The sequence below is a fragment of the Tyto alba genome, unplaced genomic scaffold (genome assembly GCF_018691265.1).
Source record: "Tyto alba isolate M040663 unplaced genomic scaffold, T.alba_DEE_v4.0 Super-Scaffold_23, whole genome shotgun sequence".
NCBI lineage: Eukaryota > Metazoa > Chordata > Aves > Strigiformes > Tytonidae > Tyto > Tyto alba.
The window spans coordinates 459,308-481,974 of NW_024881297.1; the positions used below are offsets into that span (position 1 = coordinate 459,308).

At 43.0% G+C, this 22,667-nt stretch overlaps 1 protein-coding gene across 3 annotated transcripts; it reads right to left on the bottom strand.

The window, feature by feature from the left end:
• Positions 1-1,875: 1,875 nt before the first annotated feature.
• LOC104366049 (protein FAM47E) lies at positions 1,876-22,591 on the bottom strand. 3 transcript variants are annotated; one of them, XM_032985564.2, is made up of 9 exons: positions 10,916-11,001; positions 8,957-9,004; positions 8,401-8,773; positions 7,066-7,223; positions 6,205-6,361; positions 5,447-5,653; positions 4,222-4,374; positions 2,940-3,017; positions 1,876-2,335 (listed from the first exon to the last, which is right to left on the bottom strand). In XM_032985564.2, the coding sequence occupies exons 3-9, from the start codon at positions 8,761-8,763 to the stop codon at positions 2,186-2,188; spliced, it is 1,266 nt and encodes a 421-aa protein (XP_032841455.2). In that variant the 5' UTR covers positions 8,764-8,773; positions 8,957-9,004; positions 10,916-11,001; the 3' UTR covers positions 1,876-2,185. The 3 variants fall into 3 exon arrangements, with proteins under 3 accessions (XP_032841455.2, XP_032841454.2, XP_032841456.2); XM_032985563.2 differs by lacking the exons at positions 8,957-9,004; positions 10,916-11,001 and adding an exon at positions 22,116-22,591; XM_032985565.2 differs by lacking the exon at positions 8,957-9,004.
• Between the last annotated feature and the right edge of the window lie 76 nt (positions 22,592-22,667).

The following is a 22,667-nucleotide window of genomic DNA, read 5'->3' on the forward strand; positions in this document are numbered from 1 at the left end:
CAAATTTTGAAGAATGGAAGAGTGAAGAGGACCGAGACATGAATTATTCTAATATAACATCAGAGTTACGGAAAACGAACTCAGAAAAAATAGCAGTTTTCTCCCTCCTTCATGCAAAAACATAACCGATTCAAACAAATGCAAAATGCAAAGGGAGGCAGAGACTCCTGCCATGCACTGACACAGCTAGAAATATTTTGGTGGTTAGGTACTAAGCTCACTGAAATTTGTCTCAGATATTTTCATCTCCAAAAGTCCTGGTGCTCACCAACCTACAAGTGCTGTGGTGTTAGAAGTTAGTAGGTCATGGCGAAGCTGCATTTCACTTCCCTGCACAGCTCTTCAGGTTGCAGCCACAGGAATTTGTCAGTCCTTGGGGCTCTGCCTCTACCCTGGAACCATGTGCCTGAAAGTGAAGTTTCCACATTTGTTTGTGCATCCTGTTGTAGAGATAACAGAAGATTCACATAAACAGGACTGGAAATCACCCTGCAGCACATCTGTGAAGTCCTGCAATGCCATCACAACAGACTGTTCATGAGAGCCATTCAGGAAAAAGGAAATCAAAGCACACAGTTTTCCAAGCAGCTGTGAACAAGCACTTGCTTAGATGATCATGGGCAGAGGAAACAGCCACTTGGAAACAAGAAAAGGGTGTTCATTAAACTCCCCATGTGTTATTCAAATTTATAATAAAGCAGGATTCATTCCCCCCATCTTTTCTGAGAGGAAAAAACCTACACTGACAGCCTAGCCTACCCCTTGGTACTGAATTGTGTTAGCCAAGTTTTAAGTAACTTAAAGCAACAAAGCAAGTCTAATCAGGCTTTGAATCCCTACCTGAAAGACCAGGACAGTAAAATAGGAGCCGGAGAGGTCTGCTTACCCCTGAGAGCGTACTGGAGAGGCTCTGGGACCTTGTAGCCAGGGGAAGAGGTGCTGACGGACAATAGAAATTCCCCTTGCTGGGATTGTCTCAGGTGTGCTGCCAAAACCATGTCCTGCTTTGAAAGATCGTGTTTCTCAGACTGTGTGGCCACTACTTCAAAGTGGGATTATTTTGGCTAGTCCTGAAGGTTGGGGTAAGAATGCCTTCCTTGGTGTGAACTCCTCTGTTTCATTCCCTAAGTGACTGTGGTGGGATGAAACGTCCCACTTGGGCTTGCAATACTTTCTTACCAGCTACATCTTTTTCTTCACAGGTCAGGTTGGTTCTTTAGCTGCAGTTAGTGTTTCTTCAATAGTTCATCTTAGTGCATTTAAGTTAAATCCATTTTGTCTCAGACTTACAGGAATACATTTCCATTTTATCTCCTCAGAGACTACTTCTAGACTTAATTCTTCCCAGGTCTGTCTTCTTTGCCTAAATACTGTTCTGTTGCTTATGCAACGTTGAGTTACAGGGATTTCTCGCTAGTTGTTTTAGAAGTGCTTTTTAAAACATGGAAATTTATCCTCATAATCCTGTTTCCTGTTTGACCAGAAAGTTTAATTAGCAGCAGAAACTACAGCACACATAGCTGCACAGAACAAATCCTCGAGCACAAAATCAGTGTTTTACAGCAGGAAATTCAGCAAAGAACACAGCTTATGAGCACAAAGTGCAGCTTTGCCTGGTTGGTTAATTCACGGGTAGGCCCGAGGGCTATGGGACAGCCACAGTTCCTGCACTGTAAAGGCTTCAGCTGTCTTTATTAGGTATTTTTGGTGTAGTAATAGACAACATCCTATAATTTTTAGTGGCTTTACTATATTAAGTCTGCTTTTGTCAGTGCAAGGTTTGTCCGCGGTGGGACCTTTCTGCAGAAGAGTACTGCTTTGTACGTTCTCAGGTGAAAGGTTTCATTTTTTCAATATAGAGATTGCAGCCAGTTATGCCTTAGAGAATTCAGCAATCATTTATTTATATTCTGTAAAGCAGTAAACACAATGTAGATGCTTAAAAAAAATTAAGTTGCTCGTGGGCCAGGACCTTTGGTTAAGCCAGCATGTTACTGCATAAGACATCATCAGTACCTTCTACCCAAGCCCAAGCACTGCTAAGCTAGCCAAGTGGTTTGTGCCCGGAATTTGGTAGTCCAAATCCAATCTGGCCATTTCAGTAGTAACTCAAAACTACCTTTAAGTTTATTCTAATGTAAGAATACTCTTTTAGGAGCAGCTCAGCTACTAGTTTCCATTAATTTTAAGAGGATTTAGAAATCTGTATTAGTTCATGGTCATGAAAGAACCTTCTCTTATTTTGTCGTATCTCTTTAGACACTTTCTTGCAAGACTTGGATGTCCTCTCAGGAGCTCTCTTATCATTTCCCTCAGCCAGCATTTTCAGAAGAAACTGAAACAAAAGATTAAGCATAAGCATGATTAACAGCCTCAAATGTCACTTAGAGAGTGACTGAAGAAAAAGGTAAAAATATGTCAAGAGAAACAGTCAAAAATCCAGTGCACATATTGCTCAGCTGCAGCTGTTGCTTATGACAGGAGATCAAACTCAGTGAAGTCCCATCTTGGGCACTGAGGTTGAAATCTGTTTTGCACCCACAGTTAACACATAGCACTGGCTTCTGCACATGCTGATGGCATGTAGGAACGTCAGCCACACAAGCTGCAAAGCTACGTGAGTCTCAAGTGTACCTCAAAATACCCATTCCCTTGCTCCAGGATGACACTTTGCACAGGTCCTTCATGCTAAGCCTCAACAGGGGATCCCAGCACCACTTTCAAGACACCTGCACAACCGAGCCGCAGCTGCTTTCTGAAGCCCCGTTTGCAATTGCACCAGTTCCTCCCCTCCAAAAGCTCCATTACAGAGAGAGAAGAGCTGGAGGTCCCTGGTCTAGCCGGTTTTACAACCAGTACCTTGGGACAACACAGCAATAGCCACAAGCACATCAACATGGGGACACAGACATCACTCTCAGCAAATTCTCATGACTCACCCAAGGCTTTCTGTAGCCCTTTTTTTCCAGGAATTCCTTAAAGGCCTGTGCGCTGTAGAGCTGCGTGACTTCCATCTCCTGAATTAATTTCCACAGTAGATTAAAAGAAAACAGTCAGATTTAATTTTTATGTACAAGTTTCACATGCCTAAAGAAACCATGCAGTATGTATCTGTCCAGCTCTCTTGAAAACTTATCAACCAATAAATATTTTACCTGCTAACAGCTCTAGCTCAGATTCCATTTTCTCTTTACAAACAATTTAGGTTGTTTTGTGCATGTGAATTTTAGCAAATTATAACCTATGATCCTGTAATACACAAAGTCCTGTGCTACACAAAGTCATTTCCCTCAGTATCTTTGGTAAGGAAGGCAAGAAGAGTTTTTCTTCATTATCCAAGTAAGCACACCTATCCTCAATAACCTGCTGTCTATTCCCAGGAGTAGCTGAACAAAATGAGGTGGATTATGATTCAACTGCAAACTTGGCCTTTATTTCTAGGCAGCATTAACAAAAACACAACCTTTGCTTTTGTGTTCTATAACTCAGCTGTTCCCAGTCACCCTCTCTGCAAAACTTACTCCTCCTTAGTCTTACATACAGCGTTTCTTCACTCAACAGGAGTGGCCCTTGTCATTCAGGTCACCAGCCCTTTGCATGTGGCACAGTTTTAGTCACCTGCAACTCTTTGGTGTTACATTTGGAAGGACTGCCCTCTAGAGCATGAGCAACGTCTTCCTGTTTCACTATGTAGTAAGTGTAAAGATGGAGTAGATTTTTTTTTTTATATAAAGAGGGAACTAAACCTGCATCTAAGTAAATCCAGAAGAACCTGCCTGCTCTTCAAACTCTTGCTAATAACACCTTGTACCACAGCCGAATCCAGCACCTTTATCAAGACAGACATTGCAGTAAACCAAAACCAAGATAAAAACACCCTAAGACAGTCTGAGGTGCCAATTGCATGTGAATGCATTTTGGCCACATACAATACCAAAAGCATGAAAGGAACTACATTTACAACAGTTACTTCAACTGAATCTTGATTTGTGCTTATTTGCCTTCGGGAGTTGTTGTCCCCATATAGGTACCATGAAGCCACAGTCTAAACCAAGTGAATGAGCCTGGTTGAACCATCTCTGTTTGGATAACGTGGTCTGTTCCACAAGTATTTGTGGCTGTCAGATACAATACAGTGCCCCGAGACATTCCCATCAGAAAATAATCTCTCATAGCTATGTCACAGAAAAATCATATCCCTTTTTTTTCCATTCACAGTACCTTTTTTTCGGAGAGGTTCTTCGCATTCCCAAGGCTATTGATTGTTGCCTCTGGAGCTTTTAATGGTTCGTTCTCTTTCTGTTTCCTCCAAGTTTTGGGATCGAGATACCATGCTCCATATCTAATCTTCTCCCATTTGGGGGGGGCAGGAACCTGCAAAAAAACACTGTAGCAGTGTTCTTTCATCACCTTGGCATTTGTCCCCCATGCCACAGGCAGTACAGACACAGAGTCTGAGAACATGAACACCAACTCTGAAGGGTCTACTAGGGATAATATTGTACCCTACAGCTATACAATGTAAAGGCAGTGGCTGACGAGAATATCTGACTAGCAATTTTTTCTCCCTTTTCCCCACAAAAGCAAACAGTATTAAACACTACTACTGGGAATCAGTACACTCAAGTCATTTGACCTTTTTCTTTTACTCCACACTTTTTTTTTTTTTGTGAGAACCTGGGAAGGAAGTCTGTGAGCTTCATAATTTTGGAGTCAGAAGCGGAATAAATGTCTTTCTATTTAAAAATTGACTCTCTGAACATGGAAAAAACCTAGCTACAGGGTTGGAGAAACGCAAGCTTTCAGTTAAGCCAGAATGGGCCCCACTTCAACATCTTAACTAAGATCTTTCCATACATGCTTTCCCTACAGCCCTCCTCCAGTTTTCACCTCAACCATATACGGCCTTTGATTATATATTGAACAATTAAAAGAAAATACTGTAAGAAAAGCAGGTAATGGGAAAGGCACGGACTGGAAGGCCATTGCCCTGTGCTTCAGCTTCTTCTAGTTTTTGGCACCTCCACGGGTACACTCAGGACTGAGGACCTCTTGAAGCTCCAACTGTAACATCGAACAAACCACATGTTGAGATGGGTCAGACATGACATCCTTCACCTAGTCCAAAACTCACACAGTTTTCAACCATGTTTTTCCCCTTTATTTCACTGGCTGTGGGTAGAAGCAAAAATACTGTATGGTAGAGCCCTAAATAATACTCTTAGGTGTCATTCCCCTATTTTACTGCTCTGCTGCATGTAAACACTCACCATAATTGAACATTTCCTTTTTTAACTGCACTCCGGATCCTTAACATACAATTAGAGAGATCTATCAAGTGCTCCCTGGAAAAAACAGGCTCATTCCTCATCTCCAGTAGACACCCTCCCCCACAAACCATCCAAAACAATTAGACTTTAGCAAATGTAAATGTGGGCTCTTTTACCTTAACCTGGCAGGGCAGGCTCCTTAGGTGATGAGAACTCCTGATAGGTAACCGGGGAAGTGAAATTCCCTGGCACTTTGGCAGCTCTGCTTGCACAGTGTTGAATTTCACAGCACGGAAAAGTGAAGGGACAGCAGCCTCCCTTTCACAGCTGGTGTTGAGCAAGCTCGTGAGGGCACCTTCATCGATATTGCAGTTCCCTCCTCCCTGGAACAACCCCAGCACAGTCTCAGGGTGGGGAAGAACAACATCTCTGCTAGTATTTTCTTGCATTCCTTTCTCCCCCCACAATGTATAGCACTATTAAATTCAGCATCACAGTTTCAGCTGATCTACAAGTATGGTTGTGTTAGCAGCATCATCAGTGACAAGGCAAGCGCAAAGTCAGTTTGGAACCAACACATGAATTGGTGTATTGATTTCAGATAAAAGGGGACTGCTCCAAGGTGAGGCAGTTAAATAGTGGATGGCTTCCCTGGAAAGAAAACCCCACCATTTTCTGAAGCAAACTTCCTAAGCAGTATTTTCATATAATGGTACTTATTCATTGCTTTACATTCAGTGGGCTGAGCCCTGTTAGTCACAACAGGACACCAGAGCTGAGTCAAACAAGAAATCTTGGTTTTGAATGGGGCTCTCAGATTCACACATCCAGAGCCCCATTTTTACTTCTTAAGCCCAAAGACATTTAGCCTAAATTAAGTAATGAGGTTTCAGGAATCAAGGAGGGCAGGTGGTAGCAGTTTTGCTTTACTTACCAAAGACATAGCCCGGTCCCAAAAATGCTTGGTTACTTGCTTTACATGCTTTACGTGTTCATCAGGGCAAATGAAGTCAGTCAGCATGGCCTTTTCTCTCACTGCTACCTTCTTGGAAAGCCGTGTACAGGAGTTTTTGCCTCGAGACTCCTTGCCGCTGAAGGTATTAATGCAATACCACCTGAAACACCCTTGGATTGACAGCAGCAATAGCTGTCACCACACAGACAGTATTAGACAACAGCCTAAAGCGGGATCCTGTGCTTGCACATACACCTTTGGAACACCAGTGGTACAGTTTACCACCAGACACGGCATGGTTTTTGCACGGAATAGCTTGAGCAATTCGATCCAGTTCTGAAGGCCGCCCTCACAAACAGAATAAAGGGCTGCAGCTGCTATACTGAACAGCACAGTCCCGAGGTTTGGATGCAAGGCTTGAAATAACCCACCATATTCAAAATAGAAAAGTCTAAAAAAATTGAAGCTCAGAGTTGTATGTGCCCATCACTATGTCCCTCTGTCATTATTAGAAGTGTTTAGGGAAGAATCAAGTTACGCCACTTATTTCGCCACAGCTAATTCAGCCTGTAAATCTAACCACCAGTGAGGCTTTTTCCTTATGTTTTTGTACAACCCGGAACTAATCCTGATTGGTGTCTGAACAGGTGGTGGGATATCAATTAATTTTCCAGTATCATTGAGGAAGGCAAAGGAACCTATCATTTAACAAAAACTACTCCCATGACAGATTGCAGTAAATTTTAATTACGTGTCTAAATTCCTTTTTCCACTCCTCTCACAGGGAAGGCAGCATTCAGAGCCATTTGTGTTGCTGCCTCCATCTTGTCCTGTACTCACTGTACTCGTGTCTTGGAAGCTGTTGCTTTGCCTCGCGTGTCTTCCATATGATCCAGCACCTCCAGAAGGGGTTGGTTCTCCTGCTCATAGTCACTGTAGCCAGCCTTGTTCTTCAAAAGCATTTCAGGATCCAGGGCACCAGCAACCTCTCTCAAGAGCTGAAAGCCAAGCAAAAAGACAGCCTGTGTTCAAAAATAACCCCATTGGAGGAAGCTTGCTTGGGAGCTATGTGAAGGACTGCCCAATGTGCAAGTCTCCTCAGGTCTACTGGAAGTTAAGGCAGTTTGTAGACCAGAAGCCTCTTTTTCAAAAATCTCTGAAGTATTAATTGCAACTCAGGCTGCTTGCTAGATCTGTGAATCATGCTATAATTCTAGTCTCTGCCATCTTCTGTTGCCATCTGCTGTACCCCATATGAAGTTTTCCTTCAGCTGCTTTTACATTTCCTTCCTTTCAGTACAGTCTCTTGTTTCATGATCCATTTGCCCCGGTAACAGCAGTCTGGGATCAGGGAGAGCTCTGCCCTTGCCTGGTCTCACAGAACAGAGACCAAATTTTCTGTTTTGAATTCCAAGGCTTCTCCCAGTGAACCCATCCATCATCTTATTTCATCCAAGCCTTAGGTGAGTATATCTCCTTAAGACAAGGCTAAACAATACTATGGTGCTTCACCGAGGGGTGCTCATCTTCTGTAGCATGAAGCCTGTCCCTTCCAAAGCCTCCAAGCTCTCCTCTGTTCCTTTTGAGAGGTACTAGAATCAAGAAGTTTAATTATGACACTGTATTTGGTCACTGTCCTCCATCTGCAACATCCAAACAAGCATGTTCCAGAAGTTCCCAGCCATACAAGAGACAAGGACCTGCTAGCTTTTGCTTGCATGAAGCAGGCAAAGTTGAAGAACTGGAGACCTGGAAAAGAGGAATGATTCTGGAAACAGGCTGAGAAATAAAAGTAATGAGATAAACTCTGCTATCTTGGGCATATTCCTAATTTAGCAGTTCTGATTAGATTTGCTTCCTGATTTATAATGACTATTCATATCAAGGCCTGTCGATAGGTTAGCAGATAAAGCTTTTTCTGTAATCTGCTGATGGCAGGCACTAGATGTCTCAATTAGCCCATTTGCAATACTGTTCCACAATTAACTTGCTGACAATTTGGACCTACCATCTAAATCTACGTTACCTTTAATATTATTTGCCTTGTTTTCACTTTGGAAAGAAACATAAGTTGCTGTGTTTTTTTTCAATTGACAATAGTACTACATGCTAGGTTAGTTTCTTGTTCCAACACTCTGAAGAAACAGTGTTTAAACAGGATTATAAAATCATTACCTTCGGGGAGATACTTTTTCCCAGGTGTGGGCAGAGCGTGAAGCGGTGCTGGTTCAGACAGCACTCTATCTGTGCAACATAATCCCTTCTGGCTTGCTGCAGCGGGCTGAGCTTGGAAAGACAGACCTGCGTTTTGGCACACTTACTCCTATTCTTCCGTGGAACTGCAGGTAAAGATTGCAGTGTGCTCTTTTGAAGGTTAATTGAGACAGGCCGCTTTCTGCCATACACAATCATGTTATCAGATGAAGGAGGAAAGCCATCTCTGAAGTCATCTAGACCTTTTTTTAGGAATATCCAGCACTGACCATTAAGTGAGTCCGAGAACCTCAGTCTGCTTTCTTGAAAGTCCTTATAAGACATTTTCTCCCTTCTGTAAATAAAATACATTAAGCAGAGCTTAAAGGCTGTAATGAAAAGGACTGGAGTACATTTAGAGTACAAGCAGATATTCAACTCCAAGCATGCCTACCCACACTGGCCAGCAGTTTGCTACTACTCAGCTTTTGAGAAACACTTACAAAATGCTGACTTAAGCTGTATGAAGGATACCCACCAAAAAACAGCATTTCCAGTTCACAGACAATCCTGGCATTCCAAACATCTGTTTTTAAATAAAAAATTGGTAATGTTATAGAGCTTCTCTTTCAAGACATATTTTATACATATGTATATTGCCTCAGTGACAAAAATACTTTAAAGCTGTATGTTTAAGATTGCCAACGTTCATCACAAATGCCTCATTTCAGTTGACCACCACCTTTCCAGCTCTCAGCCACTCCGCATTTCATTAGTGGCCTATCTAATTAGTTTAGTGGTTTGAGCAAAATAGCTCTGGCAGTTTCAGAGAATGATTTAAGATTTGGTAGCTGAACCAACCTCCATTTTCCAGAGCTTGCAGATACAGTGTACAACCTGCTGTTTCCAAGGTGGTCCAGGTTGTTGCAGGGGCACTGGTAGGAGGGTGGCCATGGCAGCCTGGACCAGGCAAACTGGAATAAGAGACCTTCCGACTGTTTGCTGGAAAGGTCAGAGGCTGAATTAACTCCCAGGCAGCAGCAGTTTCTATCTCCAAACAGTATCTGAGGAACTCCACAAGCACAATGAGCAAGTGATTTATAGTTATGAAACTCATTTAAGTCCTCTTTGATCTGTAGTGATTAAATGCAAGACAAGAAAGTAGTGACTTAATGTCTTTACCAAAACAACATTGTCAATGCTATGGGAGGGTAAAGGCTCTGCTACAAAGCTAATGACAAAAAACAAGACAAGCATCACTAAACGCCAGCCATCCTGCATTTTGCATATACCATGTGTTGATGGAGAAATGCATGTGTTGACCCTCCTTTAGTTTTACTGTTTCATGTTAAGTATCTTCTCATCCTACTTTTCTGTTTCACTTACTCTTTGGATGCTAGCAAGGCATTTCTTTTTTCCTGCCAAATCCTCCAGCAGCCAGGAAGTGTGTCAATTTACAGCAAGTGCTAAGATGCTGCTACAAAGTCACACACAAGCTAGTTTAGATTCCTCTCTAGTGCTACAGAGCCAGATCCAGACATTTGCAGCTACACAGCACAGGCGGGTAGTTAGTTCTTCATGGATGATCCAGGTCCAAGCGGTGAGCAGAGCCTCCAAATCCTGCTGCAGGAAATGCCATCACAGCCACCTCTGCAGGAGCAGCCAGGCTGAGGAAGGGCAGTGCACGCGTGGCCGTTGCACGCTCTTTGCCTTTTCCTCTGTGGCATTTATGTCAAAGCAGTACTGCCTTAGATACTGCAGAGACACCTGGTCAAGGCTTTACCTCTTTACATACAAATAGGAGCTAACAGTCCTCATAACCACTACAGCCATGACAATAGCTTGGTCTCTGATGTATCTCCTGAGGCATACAAAGGTTCCAGATACACAGCACAAGTTTCTGGGTGCCCTAGTGAACTCTATGGCTCCTTGTCTGCAAGACGTAAATCCCCGCTCTTAAATTACTTTAGTCACCAATACCTGTTACGTAGCAGACTTCCACTTCTTAATATCCCCTCCAAAGCTTGGAGCAGCTGCCTGACTTGAGACACAGAGACCAAACATACTCCAAAAGTCTTCTGATGCTTCAGCCAGCCTGGCCACGCTCTGATGTTCTGTTACTCACTCTTGACTTGCTTTCACATCCACAGAACATGGCACTATCCACTTCTTCCACCTAGATTTCATGGTTGAAGCTGTACAAGGTACTAACATGTCAGCCTGCTCACCATGCTTGCATAGTTTCTTTTTTAGCTCTACTGGCTTAAATGATCAAATGACAACTGACATATTTTAAATTGCTACTTCCAGTGCCTCAGCAATACAGTCCTTGCTTGCTAAAGCATCACACAGAAGAATAGCTTAAGAAATTTGCTTTAGAGATGATCAAAGTACTTGCAGTATCAAATATTGCAATATCAGCGCTTGCAATTGCTTAATCCAGATGCAAAATGTGTTCTAAGAAGGTATGAAGAAGAGTAAACAGGTAAGTACATACCTGATATTTCACAGCTCTGCCAGTGAAGATACCACAGAGGAAAAAATAACATCTTATTCTGCATTAAGTGATTTACAGGAAGTTAATCTCCATCACACTCTACAAGGAAATTTCCAGAGTATCTGAAAAATCTGCAAGAGTATGTGCAGCAGATAACATTTTGGCAATTGTTGTTCCAGACAAGGAGGGCACTAGTTTTAAGTCCCTACCGGCATAATTCACTAGGCATGTTTGCACTTGGTTGTTGTGGAAACCAGATTCACAACTTACTATCTGTCTAGAGCAAAGGCTTTCTTTGCACACAGAAACATGCAGAGAGCACCTGGGGACTGTGGAAAAAAATACTGGAATTAAACAAAATTTTATTTTGCCACAATATATTTTTTATCTTTTCAGCACCAGCACTTATTTATGACCAACCAGTCTTTGCTGCTGAAAGATGTTGCAATATACTGTTCAATGGTCCTTTACTAAGTGTTCCTTAACATTACTCTAAGAGAAAAAATAGAAGCGCCAAACTCCCTTCTGCTGTTGGGGGCCCCCGAGCTGGCCCCAGCACTGCAGGGGGGTCTCCCCAGAGCGGAGCAGAGGGGGACAATCCCCTCCCCGGCCCTGCTGCCCCCCCTGCTCTGGCTGCAGCCCAGGGCACGGGTGGGTTCTGGGCTGCCAGCACACGGGGCTGCCTCACGGGCAGTTTTCCCCCCACCAACCCCCCCAGTCCCTCTCCTCGGGGCTGCTCTCCAGCCACTCCTCACCCAGCCTGGGTTTGTGCTGGGGATTGCCCCGACCCACGGGCAGGACCTTGCCCTTGGCCTTGTTGAACTCCATGAGGTTTGCCTGGGCCCCCTCTCCAGCCTGTCCAGTCCCTTGGGATGGCATCCCTGCCCTCCTGCCTGTCCCTGCACCACACAGCTTGATGCATTTTTCTTCTTTTTCCAGTTAGTCCAGTACATAAATGCTTTCCCCAAATGCACTTAAGAGCTTGCAGGCTCTGCTCCTTGCAAAAGGAGCCATAGAGCTTCAGAGCGTGTTTGAAGCAAAAGCACCAGGACAAGCCCTTATTACACAGATAACCACTGGTAGATATTCTGGTAAGGTAGAGAGAAACGTACGTTTGGGCAAAACAGAACCAACAGCTGCTCATCTCCAAATTCCCAATCACATGAAATTTTACTCCATCCAGGAACACTGCAACCAGAAATGCTGCTTAACATCTTAGAGAAATTAGTAAGAATTGCAGAGAAATGTCTTAGTGCCATAACAGACACACAGATAACATCTTTCCTTCTTTGTCTTTTTTTTTTTTTTTTTTTTATAATAGAGTCTAATCTCCTGATTTACCATAAATATAGACAACATAGGAGTTGAAGTGTTCAGGTTTTGGGGGGGTTTTTGAGCATACTTGACCTGTTCATCGACTATGCACAAAAAGGAAAGCTATACCAAAAGTTATCACAGATTTTAAGGTATTTGGTTTGCATACTTAAAAATAGCTTAAAAATAAAAGGAAAGAAAACCCAAGGTTTTTCTTTATAATCCCAACAACAGTTACACTCATGTTTAAGAGTTTTTATATAAAACCAAAGGAAACTATCTTTCCAAAAAACAAACCTTTACCTTGTATTAACATAAGTCATAAAAATCTTTAGCCTATAAGCCTCAAAAATAAAAGATAAAGTCTAATAGATACATATGTAGTTCAGAAAATAACCCACAATGGAGAAAATACTTTAATTTTTCACCCTCTATTGTTAGTAAGTTGTTCTTTCAACAGAACACAGTATCGATAAAGTTAATTAAGCAATCCTAGTCACATAAAGTATGTTATACACTCCATAGCATCTTCCCCCAAAAACATAAAAAATAAAACTTGTGCATTTTTCTTTATAAGAACCAGGTAGGTTCCCCACACCACACACCACCCCCCCCAAAAAAAAAAAAAAAAGAAAAACCCCACCAACAAACAAGAAGAAGCAGAGCTTTCCCATGTGAATTTAAGCATTCCTGGCTTGATTAGCTCATGGAAATTAGACCAGTAAGTACACAGGAGGGAACGGGCTGAGGATATAAATGCTCACACCGGGCACCTTACTATGTAGAAGTTTTTTTTTTCTTTGAAGCAATCAAGAAAATCTTAGGGAAATTTATGATTTTATTTCAAGGCATATCAATTTCATAAATCTATGTGGTTTATTGTAAATGAAAGAAAATATATGTAATTGCTTTTGGATTTTTAAAAATTATTATAGAATATCTGAAAAATAATTAAATATTATAGTAAATCAGTTTTTCTGTTTACTAAAACAATAAAAATATTTCTAAAAGGTATGTAGGTTTATTTTTCTATTAAAGATACTATGAAAAGGTTTCTGTTTTATGTTACCTGCTTAAGAATAAATGGCTTTTAATACAAAAATAGTTGATCTGTAAATACTAATTTTTAAAGTAACTTGTTTTATCCTTATGGTAAGTTCACGTATTCATTTTCAACTAAAAAATCCCAGGTTTTTTCTTTTGGCTTTTTCAGTCTTATACAGAAGCTATTGCTTTTGTAGAAATAAAAGCTATAATAGTGTTTCTATAGCAGTATTAGAAAAAACTAGTAATGTATCCTGTGAATGTTTTTAAAATCAAATCAATGAAGACAGTTTCTTGCATGGCTATTTCTAACATGATTGCTCTTCAACTTTACTGAAACTGTTATAATTTAAGTCAGTGAATTAATTCTGCATTACTGTGGTTTAGTGTTAACTTGTCTTTCTGATTGTCAGTTTAAAAATGAACTGTGTAGTTCTAGTTTGTTTTATCAAAAACTTGATGCATGGTGAGGTAGGAGTGAAGGGTGCTGAGACGAGGATTTACTGCTAGAAGTGCAGGATCAAAGGAGTTAAGTGGTCTGCCCATTTCAGTGCTATGCTGAAGTCATCAATAGAGCAAAGATGCCAGAAAGTAGAAGCTAAGTGTGTCAAGATGCTAATTAATAAACAGGAAGGTAAGTATATAAAATACTAAAGTATTTTTTCAGGTAGGAGAAAGCTTGCTTTTGTCCTTGTGAGTTGACAACAGCCCACATAAAGATTCTGCTCTTATCTTTGCAGCCACTTCAGACTTAAACTGAGGCAAAAACCAGTTTCTTGGCAGCTGTGTAGGCACATAAGGAATGATGTACTCTTTATGCTCTAATTGGCGTAATTGAGGTACAACAGAATCTACTGTCCTGGCTTAGACTGTCTCTTTTGAAATCAGCTGTATCAAAATGTTTGGGAAGAAGAGCAGGTGACAAATGAGATTATTTTCCCTTATCCTCTAAGGATTAAGCTCCTTAACCCTCAAATTCTGAATGTTACCAGAGATGGCCCCCTGCATGTGGCAGCAGTAGGCAGTCAGGAAAATGAAGGCATAGAAGGTATTCTTGAGGGCTTGCTGGCAACTTGATAGTTAAACTCCTACTCACTTCTACCAATGGCAGCATCTAGCCTTTCAGATTTAGGTCATGCTCTAGCAAGTGTCTGCACTCAATGTAAGTGAAAATGTGCGAATTCCCTTGTAAACGGACACTGAAAAGAAAGGATTAGATTTACATTCTGTATGTTCTCTGCACTAGGACTTTGAGCCACCAGAAGAGATGTTAGACTACCATTACAGGTCTAGAGCATCCCTGCCAGCAGCAGTGAGCACATATTTCCCCATCAGCCCTGCTCAGCTTCCTGACCAAATGCTGAGGCTGTTCTCTATTTTCAGGGCTAAGACCCTGTTGGTACCTGCAACATCAGTGGTGCCTAACAGCCGGAGGATGTTGACAGCCACTGCATACATGTGGTTGTGCTTCCTACACAGAAACCGGAACGCCTCAAGGGTTTTGGAAAAGCCAGAACTAATCTGAACCAGTGGCTTCAGGTTGCCACTGGCAACCTGTTAGTAAATACTTGCTTAAGTGATTATGATGGCAGGAATATCACAGCCAGCTGTAATGGAAAACCTTTTAGTGAGGAAAGTCTTGGCTCCTTTAAATGGGCAGTAATATTAGTAAGTTTGGACCCCGAACAATGCTATGTTTAATCCTTAATTTTACTTTGATACTCAATATCTGGCTGTATGTAACCCTAATTATTGGATAGAAGTTATTTAGTAGTAATTTATGAGTGTATTATATAAAGTAATAATGTAAAACTTTGTTCTACAGTGTAAATAAGGAGCTACCAAAAGAAATACAATAAGCTGTACATTTAAGACCTAAGCTTTCCATTGCCTTGTTTTAAAGGTACACTAATAAAAGACAATGACCTAATTTTTTTTTTTCCCTTGTTGAGGCTTGACATTTAATTCTGACCACTTCTATACACTCATCATTTGAGATGTACTGTGAAATCATTTCCCTGAAAACAGCAGTGAGAAGGAGCATCTCCTCTAAGGAGCTTTAGATACTGTCCTCTTCCACCACTCAAGCCAGAATCTGTCCTCCCTTACCCTGCATCATAAGGGCCTGAGGAAAAACCACCTGCAGCTGTCCAGGAGATGGTGAACAGCTGGGAGGGAGGAAGGGTGCAAGTGTGAGCTATAGGCATTCAATGCTCTCCTCGTTAGAGCAACAGTGGCTGGCTGTCATTGCCCATGTTATGGGTCAGGCTGAAGAAGAGACCAGGTCTGGGGGGGGGATAGGCAGCACTTGGTAACAGGAATGAATTTTTAGCCTTTCCCCCCCCATTGTTTTGTTTGATTAAATTATTCAGCATGTGTAGTTCTCATTAGCTGTCTGGAGCCTTAACAGGCTGTTGAGCACTCTTCATCCAGAAGAACAGTTATCTTTGTTTTTAAAGTGGGACTGAGTTGACTCACATCTGGTCCATTCAAGCTGGTCCCAGGTGTTAGTCCCTTGCCCAAATCCTCCCCTCTTTTCCCAGGGAATATGCTTCATGTAGAGAAACATCCTAATCTCTTGTACACTGTTGCCTACTTCTATCAAGCCCTTCCCCTGTAGTTACCAGAAGTGTCTACACTCACTTCCTGCTGTGCATGTCTAGCTTTAAGATGGGGAAAGCAAAAAGGTTTTGTCCTCAATGAACAGATTTAATATAGCTCACCTATGGTTTCAGGCTGTCTGTACAGCCAGGTTTATGGATGCTCTCATCACTGATGGCACCAGGGTCAATGAGACCAAACCCTTCATAATGGGCAGGAATCCCAGCATGCGAGTTTCGGGGTGCTTTTGTGAATCAAGCTCAATCCCTTGTCATGTTGGGGAGGCTGTGTGCTGTTGATCTGTTCGCAGCCTTAATCCAGCTTTTTCCTATCAAGGGGGCTCATGTAAGAGCAGAGTTGTTGCCTCCTATCAAGAGGTTAGCAAGAGCACCTCTCTTGCTTCTTCCATGGCAGAGAGAGGGTCAGTACAACTGTCTGTTGCCTTGAAAGGGGTGTGTATTTAAGTTGTTTACTGGAGACTGGAGTCAAATGCCAAGTGGTTTATATCGATAACATAATTTACATTATAAGTTTGTTTTACCAGGATCAAGAATCCTTCCGTCAAGTAATTTAGCACTGTTTAGTAGTAGGAATAGTAATACTAGTGTCAGGCATAACTTTATTCATAGTCATGCATGTGACATGCATGTTTTATTTAGCCTATTGTCAGTAAAGTGGAGTAAGTGTATCCCTAGAAAAGCCTTAAAAAGCCAGCTTTATTAGGGAGCTACCAACACGTACTGCTTTCACAGCACACCCATGTCAGTTTTGTTAGGCCATTGCTTCAAGAGAAGAGGTAGTGGCTCTTCCCCTGGCAGCCCACCACCCTGGTATGGCTTGTCTCACGGTACACAAAGCACACTCTGATCTGCAAAGGCACTACTGCTCCTAGGGATGAATGTGACCCTGTCTTGGGCTTTTAAACCGCAGGTGAATTGTTAGCAGTGAGCATTGGACCATGAGTGTACATGCTTAGTGCTTAAACATACTTTGATTCTTAATCTTTAGTGTATTTCAACACCAAATGGAAGCAAGTATTCAAACCTACAGGAAAAAATCTGACTAAGCAATTCCTCTGCCCCTCTTCCTCTGGAAGTGATTGTTTGGGCATTTACTTGAAATATTGCCTTCCAGCTAATTTCTTCCCTGAGTCCCTCTCCACAGCAGTGCTCACTACCTGGGCAGGCACCGTAAATCAGTCCCTTCCTAAGCAGTATGGAAAGTGAAACTTAAACCTGCTGGTGGTGTTTTTTTGTGGTGGTGGTGTTGTGAAGAGGGTCCCAATATGGAGAGTGGCCCGAGTAACGACAATCACCCCGATGCGGCTACATGTCGTCCCCCTTTATTGCCCGAATCGCTTGGTTATATCCTTTGCACAGCAAGCACCCGCTGTTCACGCGCCCCATACCCCTGGATTATTGGTCGTAAGCAACTTATCACACACCCAAAGGGAAACTGTGATAGGCAAGCATCTTGGGGTTTGCTGCATACTTGTGCTTAGCTTAGCCAGATACATAGCTGAGAACATTCCTCATTAACAGATACAGTTCCTCACAACACAGCCCTTCAAGGTCATCCTCATAACACAGGTGTTGTTAGCAGTCTGATCTCAGGCCTGGATTGTCCAAACCCTGCAACAAAATATTGTGGCCATTCTCTGTCAGAAATTCTACTACATATCCCCCTTTTTCTTTTTGGACAATCCAGACTTGATTCATGACCTTTGTCAGCCCTTTTCATATTCATGAAATACAAAGACAGACAGCTAAAAATATAAGCAGACAGTAAATAAGCAAGCGAAGGCCTTCTCTTAATAAGCTAGCTAAACATCCACTGATTACCAGACATTGCTATGGTCGCTGATTTAAATCAAGTGTTAGAAACACATCATATCCTGTTGACCCAAAACCTGTGTCTCCTCGAATGTCGGAAGGACCATTCAGAAGTGATTGATGCAAGGGATGTTTTGACTCTAAAGCAACAATTTGAGCAATTTTACTACCTTTTGGAACGGTTACCAGTGGTTGTAATGCATATGCCATAATTTGGATTTGACCTGTTTAATCTGCATCAATGACACCAGGGAGCACAACAACGCCCTGCTTTCCCGTGGACGATCAACCAATTAATAACCCACCCACTGGGGAATTTCTAGAAAACAAAGGTCCATATGCTGTGGTTGGTATAAGTGTCACAGAAGTACTGGTTAATGTGGTCTCTACTGCTGTTGCCACATCCACTCCGAGGCTTCCTGGGGTCACTGGTGTGTGGTCGAGTAGGAAACCTGGGGGGTTGAGACCTGGACTTGTGTCGTCGTGCGAGGTCCCTTCGTGCTGCGCCTGTCATTTCCTGACTTTCTGCAGGCCACAGTTGCATGAGTGTCTGTATTGCAGGTATGGCACCAAACAGGCTTGGTGCATCTGTGTTTCCAATGACCTGTCTCACCACAACGATAGCATGCACCCGTGATCTGACTGCTTTTAGCCAGCTGCCTCTTTGGCTGTCCTCCACTACTTCTCAACGCAGCAGCCGTTGCCGTTAATGCTCGATGAAAAGTTTCCTTCATGGCTGCCGAGAAAGCTGCAACTTGGTTCGATTGCTCAGCCCCAGATGTTAACAGCAACATGTCATCTACCCCCGATCCTTGCGGGAGGGTGGCTATTAGGTGCTTGGTGGTTGCATTACCATTGTCAAAAGCTAGTGCGCGGAACAACTGTGTCTGCATGCCCTCAGTGAGTTCCGAAGCATCTTTCAATGCCGCATGGAGTCAGTCGACGAATTGGCTAAATGGTTCAGTGGCCCCCTGTCGCACTGTCATATACGATGGTGCTTTCTTCTTATCTGGTACCACTAACAATGAACGATGAGCCAATGATTGTGACTGCTGGTGGACCGGAGTCGGCAGAGCTAATTGGGCAGCTGTTGTCAAATATTGTCCGTCCCCAATTAGCATCTGAGCTGTCACTCCATATAGTGCATCTCCCTGTTGTCGGGGAACACTGGTTTCTGCTACTGCTAGTCTCTTCCAGTCTCTTTCCCACAGCAAAAATTGTGATGGTGATAGAAGCAGTGATGCTATCTGCTTACTATTATTTGGACATAAAACAGCTGTAAAAATGAACTGTATAATGTTTCTCGCTGCCTCAGATCGTAGCCCATAAGTGGTCACAGTTTGTTTCACCTGGTTCAAGACCTTCCAATCATGAGGTTCCCAATTAGGACGCCCATTCGTTGTCACTACCGGGCAGGCCAACGCTCCAGCAGCATGCCAGTCCCCTTTTAACAAGGCATCACGAATCATCCCACTCCACTGGGACCGAGCTAAAATTGGAGCTGGTTCTGGTAAGGGTGACGGGAGTGGGTGTGGTGGGGCTGACAGCAGCTCTTCCTTTTCTTGTAATTGTAAATGCAGAGTTCTGTTCTGTAGCTTAACTTCTGTAATTTTCTTTCAAGCTCTTGGACGTTGTCACTGTCCTTTTCCGATGTTTGACTCTCTTGCTTTAATTCAGACATAGCCGCCGTCTCACTCTCTGAGCCAGCCGCTGTACCGCGTTCCGCGGGCACTCCCCCCTGTCCCCCCGCGCCGCCTCATTTCTCTGCTGCTTCTTGCGCAGTGGAGCAAACAGGAATACTTGGTGACATGCCCTTAATAGAGTGGAGCTGCTGATTAACCCCGAAGAAGGTGGCTAATCGTGACGGACGGTTGGTTTCGGCAGGGACCGGTGGAGATGGTATAGCGCTGATAGCCTCAATAGCAGCAGCAGCTACTTTCTTTTCTGCTTGCATCTCCCCCAGAGCTTTTATGATCGTTCGCCAGACCACCCCTTGCTGTCGTGCTTCACTGCCTTTATTGCCTCCAGTGATAGTCTCATCCCACAATAAATCACCTACTGCTCGCTACTCCTGTTGGCTAAATATTAGCGAGGGGTCACTTATTCTGACCCGTTTTCTAGCCCACTTAATCAGATTGTGGACATCTCCTTCTTTTTCACCTCTCTTAGAGAGCATACTAAGAAGCAGTCTTACTGCCGCGTCTGTTTCCATTGCGGTCTTACCTCCTGGCAAGGGTCAGTCGGCCAGCTGACTCGGTTGCTCGCATCTCCTTTTCGCAGCAACTCACTTGCTCACCACTCTCCGGCTCCCAAATCAAAAGTTCATTCGATGATGTGGAGTCTTCGATCCATATTTAAACGTCCGACTTCAGAGGCTATACAGCGTCCTAGTCAATCTGAGGGTCCCTGTTCAGGGCGCCAAATGAAGAGGGTCCCAATAATAATAATACGGAGAGTGGCCCGAGTAACAAAAATCACCCCGATGCGGTTACATGTCGTCCCCCTTTATTGCCCGAATCGCTGGGTTATATCCTTTGCACAGCAAGCACCCGCTGTTCACGCGCCCCATACCCCTGGATTATTGGTTGTAAGCAATTTATCACACACCCAAAGGGAAACTGTGATAGGCAAGCATCTTGGGGTTTGCTGCATACTTGTGATTAGCTTGGCCAGATACATAGCTGAGAACATTCCTCATTAACAGATACAGTTCCTCACAACACAGCCCTTCAAGGTCATTCTCATAACACAGGTGTTGTTAGCAGTCTGATCTCAGGCCTGGATTGTCCAAACCCTGCAACAAAATATCGTGGCCATTCTCTGTCAGAAATTCTACTACAGTGTTGCTTTTTTATGTCAAGGGATCAGCTTCATTGAAAATGGAATCCATGACATCAGGTGTCTACTAGGCTTTCTCCTCAGACTGTGAAGTCCCTACTCTGTTTGGCTGGTAGTTCATTATTCCAGATGAGTAAGTATGGAGTAGGGAAAAAAGCTTGGAGTATAAATATATGCTGGGAAATACCTTCATAGTTTTTTTTCCCTGACTCTGGGAGGTGTTCAAGAATACTACAGAAGACCTTTTATTCTGACCATCATAAATAAAGCGTTTGTTCATGTTTTCTGCTTCATGCTTGTAATTTTCACTGTAATTCAAGGTAACAGAAGAGAATTTAATGTAGTGGTAGTACTGATCAAGGCTGATTTGTATTTACTTATGATGCTTCACAGAGCTGTAAATTTTGGTTGAAGAAAGACGTAGAAATGAAGAATTAACACTTCAGTACTAGGTTGTGGTTTCATGTAACAATTCCTAGGGCAAGAAATCAGGTTAACAAGGTGCTTACCTCCTCACCCCCATTTATGGGCTGTTATTAGTTCCTCACCCTACCTCCTCCCTCACAAATAACTTGATTGTTTGTCCAGTCTGTGAGTGTCAGTAGAAACAATTGTTTCTGTAAGAAGATACAGGAATGCAGAGCTGATGGTAGTGTGGGATATTTCTTAAAAAACAGTTTCTCTGACAAAGAAGCTATAATTTTAAAGCATAACTTACATTCAAAAAAAAAAAAAGTATTGTGTTTGTCATGTTATTTCTTGCATGCATCTAAGCACCTGTTGAAGAGGCAGGGCACATGCCTCATCAGTCAGGAATATGGAGCAAGATCTGCTTTCAAAGTACCCATGTTTTCTGGACCAAGAGAAGGTCCCTGGGGTTTCTTTTTTCTAGGGAACTTGTATTCACAGGGAGAAGAGTGACTCAGCATCCAGAAACGTTCCAGCTTTTGTGAAAAATTGGCCTATTTTTCAACAGCACTACCTGTGAACATAGTGGGGTAACATGACTACTTTTCAACTTCATAAATTGCATAAGAAGTGTAGAACATGGTATCTGGTTTAGGGAAAAAACAAAACAAAACAAAACAAAACAAAAACAACAAAACACCAAAGGCTGGGTTTTGGAAGCTACTCGGATTTAGCTGTGTTAGAACCAATAATGCATTAACATGGCTTCATTGTTGGTCATTAGTTATTCTTTAGTCAGGGAACTTGTTACGGAGTTAGAGCTGCAAGGCTCCATAGCAAAGCTTTGATATGCTGAATATGACCTGGCAACACCTAGCACAGGACTTACTTTCTTTTGTTTGATCATTTTAGTGCAACAGTGTAGTGAACAGCATAGAAAAGATGCTTTTGAACTCCAATTCTAGACAGATAAAATCCCTACTGAAGGCTTTCTTTAGAAACAGGTAAGGCTTTTTTTTTTTTTTAAAAAAAAAAAAAGTTCTTATTAGTCTCAGACTCACTGGAAGAGTTCACTTTGTCTTTATGTCCTGATCATCCACCCTGGGCTGCAAGAGCCCTGGGTAGTACTGCAGCTGGAAATCATAGAATGAGTGTGAACTTACCCAAGCCGCAGATGTATCCGTGGCCCTGGACATAGCACTGGGTGCTGTAGATAGACCATGCTTCATGGTCCTCCTGCGTGCTGCTCACGGCTCTGTGGGTTGAAACACTGAGTTGTTTTTAAGGGCTGGAGTGGGGATCACCATGCTGGTGGTGTTCCTTGCCTGGCGTGCTTGGGCCTCGGCAGCTTGTCTGTAACGTGTATTTGTGGCATTGCTCATGAGCGATGTAACTGTTCAGGGCCAGATCTGAGCCCTCGGCAGCACTGCCACACTGCTGGCAGCACTTAAAGAGTTTAAAACCTGACTTTTTGCTGCTGCATTGGGATCTGTGATGCAGCCAGAGTGCGGGGTCACTGCGCTGGAGTGACTTAATGTGAGGCGGAGAGGGGAAGTCAATCAGAAAACCGCGGAGGAAGTTCACTAGGTTGGACTTGTGTTAAGCTCTGACAGGGCTGCCCAAAACCTTGGACAGCGAGGAGCTGCTTTTCTGGGCCCTCTCCCCTCGCCGTGGCCGTGCGCCTCGCAGAAGCGTGTTCCTTGGCGGCGCCGGTG